This window comes from Pinus tabuliformis, chromosome 9 (assembly GCF_031772625.1).
Source record: "Pinus tabuliformis cultivar Carrire ecotype Pingquan chromosome 9, CPIR1, whole genome shotgun sequence".
Taxonomy (NCBI): domain Eukaryota; kingdom Viridiplantae; phylum Streptophyta; class Pinopsida; order Pinales; family Pinaceae; genus Pinus; species Pinus tabuliformis.
In genome coordinates this window covers 1455165597-1455175249 of record NC_142307.1, presented here as the reverse complement: position 1 = coordinate 1455175249, position 9653 = coordinate 1455165597, and the positions used below count along the sequence as shown (strand labels likewise).

At 41.0% G+C, this 9653-nt stretch overlaps 1 protein-coding gene across 2 annotated transcripts; it reads right to left on the bottom strand.

Moving 5' to 3' along the window:
• Positions 1-7189: 7189 nt before the first annotated feature.
• Positions 7190-9233, bottom strand: LOC149154065 (putative GDP-L-fucose synthase 2). 2 transcript variants are annotated; one of them, XM_089439873.1, is made up of 3 exons: positions 9084-9233; positions 8799-8895; positions 7190-8530 (listed from the first exon to the last, which is right to left on the bottom strand). In XM_089439873.1, the coding sequence occupies exons 2-3, from the start codon at positions 8815-8817 to the stop codon at positions 7575-7577; spliced, it is 975 nt and encodes a 324-aa protein (XP_089295999.1). In that variant the 5' UTR covers positions 8818-8895; positions 9084-9233; the 3' UTR covers positions 7190-7574. The 2 variants fall into 2 exon arrangements, with proteins under 2 accessions (XP_089295999.1, XP_089296000.1); XM_089439874.1 differs by having other exon boundaries at positions 7190-8527.
• Between the last annotated feature and the right edge of the window lie 420 nt (positions 9234-9653).

Below are 9653 nucleotides of genomic sequence, written 5' to 3'. Positions count from 1 at the left end.
TATGAATTTATTTTGATTATGAAATTATTATCAAGCCGACCAGCAACTTGAGTAGGCTCAGAAGCCAAATAGACGTGTATATTCATCATCCATGTTTTAGTATAAATAGAAGAGGATGTGAAGTCATTTCAAACATATCCTCTTCATGTGTGATCTCCTCTCCACGTCTTGGGTTTTTGGAGAAGGAAAAACACATAGAGGATACGCTAGCCTATGTACAAATGATGCCCTAGATCTAAAACGCAGGAGCAACGGTCATGAAGAAGTCTAGACGCTGTAATGAATTACAGTCAACATGATGCCCTATCTATATATAGAACCCGCAGCTATATGGAACGCAGTCATATATGAAACACGCAGTCATATATGGAACCTGCAGTTACATATGGTAACTACACAGTCATGGTAACTACGCAGTTCTTCGTAACTACACAGTCATGGCACGCAACAATCGTTGCACTATTGATGTATGCGGATCTAGCAGCGTAGATCATATGAAGGAATCCACAGTAGGGTATGGTGCAGTCATGGCACGCAGCAATCAATGTATGCGGATCTGGTAGTGTAGGTAATATGAAGGGTAACCGCAGTAATGTGAAGGTAGCCACATGAAGGTAGCCGTTGTAATATTAAAACACAGTCAATGGATGCCTTAATATGTTGTACAAATACGCTGGATGATATACGTTGTTCTCAGAGGTTAACGCAGTCAATGAGAGGAGCAGATACGCAGTCAATGATGACACCTTAACGCAGTCATAGAAACTCTAATACACTGGTATGAGGGACACTTCGCAGTCCATGGAATCATTTATATGCAGGTCATAACCGTAGCATTTAAGATTGCTCTTAGTCACAATACATGAGGGTAAATACGCAGCAAGTCAAAGAGATCTGGCCGCAGTTAAAAGGGAGGCCTGTAGCTGCCAAAAGGAATACCTTACGCAGTATGAAGGTGTCACTATTATGCAGCCCTAACACAATGAACAGCAGTGATATTGTCTTGGTATATAAACCTCAGTGGCATACCTGTAGCAGCACAATGATCAGCATGATGGATCTATTCTCTGGGCTCAATGAAGACTATGTTAGAAGTTACAGTCCTGGCATACAGCAGTCTCATCATGTTTCAAAGAACAGTGACAAGGATCACGTTAATTATAGGTAATCATCATATATATGTATATCAGCATGATCTATGAGACTGCATATGCATGAGCAGCATGATGTATGGGCAGCATAGTGATCATGAGCAGCATGATGATGCATGATGCAGCATGATGGTGCTACACGGTAAGGTGCAGCAAATGGACGAAATGCAACGCTACGATAGGTGAAGCCATCACCTTGGAGAATCAGTTGAAGCAGAATGTCTTCAACTGATCTCATGTAACATCGTTATAGGAGATGATCTATGCTTTGATCTAGATAAGTCAAAGGGTTGACTTCTGTTGTAAATGTACTATCTCTGTCACTTTTTCTGTTGAACTTTGAAGAACATAAAAGAAGAATTGATCAAGGATTTCCCCACATTGTGGGGTTTGTCCCTGGCTAGCGCCACATCTTATGTTCTCTTGTCTTGGTTTGTCTTCTGCGATTTATATTTATGTTCTATCTGCAGTCTACGTTAATGATGATGTGATTGCTCACTGTGAAAAATTATGTAAATTGCTCTAGCATAGAACATACCTAAAATTAGCATGGGATCAGAGCTGAGGTGAAGACAATGCCCAAGCAAGAGTGAAAGAGCAATCACCAAAGACAGTTGGGTCAAGACAAAAGGATCAATGGGTTCCTCATCCCTCTTCATAATTCACCCAGGGTGAAGTCAAAGCAGAGAATATTATCAGAATGGCGCGGCGGAAGGTTCTGATGGCCTACCTAAAGATCACTTCATTGGGAAGTTCAGATCTAAGGGTGGAAGGAAAGGCAGATGCCTTGGTTGCAATAAGTTCGGCCATCATGCAAAGGAGTGTCCGAAGGACAAGGACACATCTCTTGATGAGATAATAATCATTCTAGGGACATCTTCAATGATCAAGAGGAATGATAAGTAATGCAGGTCATCAAGGAAATGGACGACTCTTCAAAGAAAGCAAGGAACCCCAGAATCTCTTTATGTACCTGATCGCAAGAAGAACCTGGTGTCCATCTCGGAAATGGAAGTTTAACATTTCAGGGTGGCACTCATCGATGGAAAGGTACGTGTTTGAAAGTAGATTTTTCAAAGATGTTTTAGAGTTCAGGCTTGTATCAAGTCCACTTGGGACCATGTCCATTAACACAGCACCGAAGGTCTGTGAGTCAGATGGTGACAGGGATGCCTGAATTCAAAAAAAGCATGAAGGTACATGTCTGAGATGTACCGAAGGAAAATCTTACAAGGGGACCATTCCCCTCATGTAGCAGGTCCACAGGTTTGGAACAACCCGTGGAGTTTGAGATTCATGAACAGGAATCTCATGTATACAGGTGGAAGAAAGCCCTCTATGGCTTGAAGCAAAACACCCCGGCATAGTATGAGAGGATTGATAGTTGTTTGATGAAGCTGAGATTCATTAGGAATGAAACCAATCCAAACCATTACCCGAAGGTTGTGGATGATAGACCTCTCATACCAGCACCTTATGCGAACGAACTATTTCTGACAGGTGCAGACCCTCTCATTTGTAGAAGTAAGAGGGAGTTGGATTCCGGACATATGTTTTGCAATTAGCAGGGTGAGCTCATATTTGGTTGAGCCTCACTGGATTGGTGCCAAGAATCTTCTGAGATATCTTCGGGGCACAATCTCTCATGGATTGAGATACATTGCCGGAAATATTAAAACTGCATGATTATTCGAATGCAGACTGGTCAGTGAGTACACATGATGAATACCACTATGATTCTCTGTGACAACCAGAGGTGGGATTCGATTATTGAGGAATCCCGTATTCGACGATTGCTCCAGCAGATAGACATCAGATACTACCTTATCTGGGATATGGTAAGCTGATGAGCAAGGAGGCTCCATCGCATTAAGATGATGTACAAGTCGATACACTTTGTCAGAGCCCCGGAGAAAGATCAAATTTGTGATTTTCCTGAATGCCTTGGAGTCATCGAGAGACCCTTGTACAAGGGTCCTGCATGTTGCATACATTAAGCTCTGGGAGCTATGGGGGCTTGCGGTTCTTACTGGAGCAACATACGACCACAGGGTGACTCACTCTCCCCTGGTGGTGCGCACTGGGACAAGATGATTCGCTCTCTTGTGGGACAAGATGATTCGCTCTCTTGTGGGACACGATGATTCACTCTCTTGTGGACATGATGATTCGCTTTCCTGTGGACAGGATGATTCGCTTTCCTGTGAACAAGATGATTCGCTCTCTTATGGGACAGGATGATTCGCTCTCCTGTGAACAAGATGATTCGCTCTCCTGTGAACAAGATGATTCGCTCTCTTGTGGGGGACAAGATGATTCGCTCTCCTGTGGACAAGATGATTCGCTCTCTTATGGGACAAGATGATTCGCTCTCTTGTGGGACAGGATGATTCGCTCTCCTATGTACAGGATGATTCACTTTCCTCTGAACAAGATGATTTGCTCTCTTGTGGGACAAGATGATTCACCCTCTTGTGGGACAGGATGATTCGCTCTCCTATGTAGCAAGATGATTAGTTCTCTTGTGAGGTCTAGATGATGTGTTCTCCATGACGATTGTGTAGCAGGATGACTAGTTCTCCTGTGAGGTTTGGATGATGTGTTCTCCATGACGATTATGTAGCAGGATGATTAGCTCTCCTGTGAGGCCTAGATGATGTGTTCTCCATGGCGATTGTGTAGCAAGATGATTAGTTCTCCTGTGAGGACAGGATTGATTAAGTTCTCCTGTCGAGGCATCCTACCCATGTAGTCTGGGACTCATGGGAAGTACCTCTCATCTGATTAATGAGGAGGGAAATGAGGATAGAGATCATAGTAGTACTGATGGACGCATCGTTGTATCTACCGTACTCCCTATGCTAGGATGACCTTTATTGATTTGGGATCAATGATACTGGTCTGGGACCAGTGGTAGGAGTGGTACCCACTATGACGCTGACTTTGGGTCGGTTGAGACTGGTCTGGGACCAGTGGTACGCACTCTGAGACTGACTTCGGGTCAGTAGAGAATGGTATGAGACATTCTCGATCAATTCTTCTTCTTCATAGTTCAGCAAAGCTAAGTTGAGCAGAGCTGAGCAGAGCAAAGGCAACAGAGCTGAGCCATCAGAGCAGAACAGAGCCAGCAGAGCAGTGCAGCGCACTGATGGCAGAGATAGTACAGTCAGACATATGGACCAAAAAAGGGAGTTCTCCCTAGTTGAGAGGGGGTCTTCAAATTGGCAACTAGGGCCAAACTCCATGTGGGTCAGCTTATTTATGGCAGCTGATATTTTTATTAGATCCCTCTCATCAAGAGGTGTAGGATTGATCTAAAAATCATCCGATTCCAATAAGTATTTATGGAGATATGAATTTATTTTGATTATGAAATTATTATCAAGCCGGCCAGCAACTTGAGTAGGATCAGAAGCCCAATAGACGTGTCTATTCATCATCCATGTTTTAGTATAAATAGAAGAGGATTTGAAGTCATTTCAGACATATCCTCTTCATGTGTGATCTCCTCTCCACGTCTTGGGTTTTTGGAGAAGGAAAAACACATAGAGGATACGCTGGCCTATGTACAAATGATGCCCTAGATCTAAAACGCAGGAGCAACGGTCATGAAGAAGTCTAGACGCAGATGAGGGGAGAAGATCCCAGGCATGTGAAGCCCTAAACGCTGTGATGAATTACAGTCAACGTGATGCCCTATCTATATAAAGAACCCGCAGCTATATGGAACGCAGTCATATATGAAACACACAGTCATATATGGAACCTGCAGTTACATATGGTAACTATGCAGTCATGGTAACTATGCAGTTCTTGGCAACTACACAGTCATGGCACGCAGCAATCGTTGCACTATTGATGTATGCGGATCTGGCAGCGTAGATCATATGAAGGAATCCGCAGTAGGGTATGGTGCAGTCATGGCACGCAGCAATCGATGTATGCAGATCTGGCAGTGTAGGTAATATGAAGGGTAACTGCAGTAATGTGAAGGTAGCCACATGAAGGTAGTCGCTGTAATATTAAAACGCAGTCAATGGATACCTTAATATGCTGTACAAATACGCTGGATGATATACGCTGTTCTCAGAGGTTAATGCAATCAATGAGAGGAGCAGATATGCAGTCAATGATGACACCTTAACGCAGTCATAGAAACTCTATTATGCTGGTATGAGGGACACTTCGCAGTCCATGGAACCATTCATATGCAGGTCATAATCGTAGCATTTAAGATTGCTCTTAGTCACAATACATGAGGGTAAATACGCAGCAAGTCAAAGAGATCTGGCTGCAGTTAAAAGGGAGGCCTGTAGCTACCAAAAGGAATACCTTATGCAGTATGAAGGTGTCACTATTACGCAGCCCTAACACAATGAACAGCAGTGATATTGTCTTGGTATATAAACCTCAGTGGCATACCTGTAGCAGCACAATGATCAGCATGATGGATCTATTCTCTCGGCTCAATGAAGACTATGTTAGAAGTTACAGTCCTGGCATACAGCAGTCTCATCATGTTTCAAAGAACAGTGACAAGGATCACGTTAATTATAGGTAATCATCATATATATGTATATCAACATGATCTATGAGACTGCATATGCATGAGCAGCATAATGAGATCATGAGCAGCATGATGTATGAGATCATGGACAGCATGATGTATGGGCAGCATAGTGATCATGAGCAGCATGATGATGCATGATGCAGCATTACACGGTAAGATGCGGCAAATGGACAAAATGCAACGCTACAATAGGTGAAGTCGTCACCTTGGAGAATCAGTTGAAGCAGAATGTCTTCAACTGATCTCATGTAACATCGTTATAGGAGATGATCTATGCTCTGATCTAGATAAGTCAAAGGGTAGACTTCTGTTGTAAATGTACTATCTCTCTCACTTTTTCTGCTGAACTTTGAAGAACATAAAGAAGAATTAATCAAGGGTTTCCCCACATTGTGGGGTTTGTCCCTGGGTAACGCCACATCTTGTGTCCTCTTGTCTTGGTTTGTCTTCTGCGACTTATATTTATGTTCTATCTGCAGTTTTACGTTAATGATGATGTGATTGCTAACTGTGAAAAAATAAATAAATTGCTCTAGCATAGAACATACCTAAAATTAACAAAATGGCAGTGAACCGGTTGAACAATAAGATGCAGATCTATGGGAACTCTGACATGATCCTATATTGGATAAAAGGAAGCTACGGGATGGGAAATTTGATACTGCACATGGTTTTGAAACAGATCAAACTCATTGAATCAATGTTCTCTGGCATAACTTTTCTTCACAAATTCAAAGAACTTAATACACGGGCAGAAGAGTTTTCACAGGCAGGTTTGCAGCTGGCAATCAGCACTATATTGTTGAGTACCAAGAAGGCATCCTACAGGCTGAATCTCATGATTCACCGTTAATTGAAAAAATAATATCATTTTCACAGTGCTGTACGTTACACAGTTCTGAATTAAATGTATATAAAACTGTAGGTATTTTTAGATTGTGGATTTAAAAATGTGGTATAAGGACTCTTAGGTGATTTTCAACAGGAGAAATACTGTACAGATATTATGTAATAGCGTTTTTACTGGGTGTGGGGGACAGGTGAAGACCTGTAGGTATGGTTTTTTTTTCTTTTTGTCAAAACTGTATGATAAGCAGTAGCAATGATTCGGAAGAAATTTTTTTTCTCTTCTTGTCTCTGAATATAGAAGACAGGGCCTTAGTTTTCTTTAACATTCAGAATGTATTACAATGCTGTACCAGCATCTATAAGATATACTCTTCATTATTTTACTATTCAAAAAGAGACTTGAAAAGAAAAATATGCACGCTTGTCCGACCACTCAGTATCCATTAAAAGTCTTCTAAAATTTGTAAAAATGTTTTTTTCTCTATTATTTTAAAATTGGCTTAAACGTTGTCCCATGAATACATATACACAGTGCACCAGCGAAGACAGGAAAAGTGCCATTCCGCTATTAGAGAAAAAACATGAGAACCTAATAAGCTGAAAAATTGAACACCAAATATAAAGGGAAAATAGATCGATCAAGCTGCTTTATTTTCATAGCATAAATGCCTAAACTTATAAACTTTACCAACATAAATCTCATAATTTAAATCTGTTCATGTTTCTATGCCACCATTCGGCATATCTTCTCATTAGTGCCACAATCCGCTTTGCATGATAATCTCAGACAAAGAAAAAGAAATCCTAACAAATTCTAGAATAGAATGGCCCTGACATCTATGCTTGACAAACTTCCAAACTTATAACAACTCCAGCAATAACATCGGCTTGGCCTTAAGTGAGATCTGACATACTCAAGCAACGGCACTGACGGGGACCCAAGTGAGGTGCCACAATGATGGCAATAAGAATAGCTCATGCTGTGATTGAGGCAGCAACAAAGGTCACTGAAAATAATTCTCTACATACCACTTGTATGTACCTACAAGGCCATCCTTTAGAGAGATCTTAGGCGTCCATCCCATGTTTGCTAACTTTGAGCTGTCCATTAGTTTTCGAGGGGTTCCATCTGGTTTGGTAGGGTCCCACTTGAGCTCCCCTTCAAATCCCACCACTTCCTTGACAAGCTCTGCAAGGTTTTTGATCGTCACTTCATTCCCACTTCCCACATTCACATGGGGAAAATCACTGTATTTATCCATCAGGAACATCACTGCATCTGCTAGATCATCCACATGTAAAAATTCACGCAGAGGTGAACCAGTGCCCCAAACAACCACTTCTTTTGCTCCAGTGACTTTAGCTTCATGAAACCGACGAATCAAAGCAGGCAAAACATGAGAATTTTCAGGGTGAAAATTATCATTTGGACCATACAGATTGGTGGGCATGCCAGAAATTGCATCCCATTTGTACTGAAGACGATAAGCTTGGCACATCTTTATCCCAGCAATCTTAGCAATAGCGTACCACTCGTTAGTGGGCTCCAGAGGACCAGTCAAAAGTGCTTCTTCTGTGATAGGTTGCGGGGCAAACTTTGGATAAATGCAAGAAGAACCCAGAAACAGTAGCTTCTTCACTCCATTCTTATAGCTTGCATCGATCACATTTGTTTGAATCTGCAGATTAATGGCTATGAAGTCAGCAGGGTAAGTATTGTTGGCATGAATACCTCCAACTTTCGCTGCTGCGACAATTACATACTTGGGCCTCTCAACGGAGAAAAATTTCTCTACATCTGCTTGTCGAGTGAGATCAAGTTCCTGGTGTGTCCTCAGGACCAGATTCTCAAATCCTGACTCAATAAGTTTCCTAACAATGGCAGAGCCCACTAATCCCCGGTGACCAGCAACAAATAACTTGGCCTTCTTGTCCATCAGAAAGGGCTCACTGCAAACTTCTGGCAGACAGAGATAGGAATGGAGATCAAGGGATTTGCACAATATGGACAATGAAAACAACACCATCAAATGGAAACAGTAACAGAACTAAAGTCTAAAGGTAAATACAGAACTTTGATCCATCCATCTGTTACCCAAATCACAAGCATTGAACCAACATAGAACAATAGAAGGAACGTTTTTTTGCAATGCGAAGATACAACAGAACCCCAGTAACAGCAACGAATGGATCAGCTAATGGTAAAATAAAACAGGCATTCCTCTTACCTTGTCCAACTTCGCCCATGATGCCCAATTGAGATCAAGGGTTCAAAGATGAAAGACACGACCTTTGTTGAGCAACCAATCGCAGAAGTCACCTCACCTATAGAATGGGAGGTCATTAATACCACTTAGAAGCAATTAATATAAGCAGCAAGAACCCAGTAATGCCAGAGTCAGTAAATGGAAAAACTTGTTTCAGATCTTCGCCCGAAGAAACACAAATGGAACGATGCCACAGTTCACAGATTTTAATAATCATGAAAGCATTCAGTTGACTAGAGTTTTTACTCGTTCCCAGAAGCGCAGCGCGCTAATCAGGCAACCATTGATGAAAGTCTGGTCCTTTGCTGCATCAACATGAGCCTTACCATATTATAGCGTGTGTACTCCGAATAGATTCGAAGTATATGCCCTTTTATAATAATATATATCGCCCTTCGATATTTCATATTTTGTTGGGAAGTTTCGGCCATTGGTGCCATTGGATTTCGTGTGGTTAAATAGAATTAAAGAAGAAGAAAGAAAGAAATTATTTTAACACGAAGCTAAAAATAGTTTATGGGACAGATTGCTTTTTCATTTGGTTGATGTATTAAATTTTTCATTTGCTTGATATCTGGTTCGATAGAAAGATGATCAAAATATTTATTTTTGGATTTATCAAGTGTTTGAGGATTAAATTTATCAACTTGCAATTTTTTTGAATAAAAAATTTGAGGAAATGTTTACCCTCTAGAGATTTGAACTATCTATGAGCTTAATAGACCTGGACTTAAGATAGATCTAACCAAGTTTAATTATTAATTATTATAATTAAGTTAATAATCTTATTTTTTATTTTTATTTTTATATAATTTG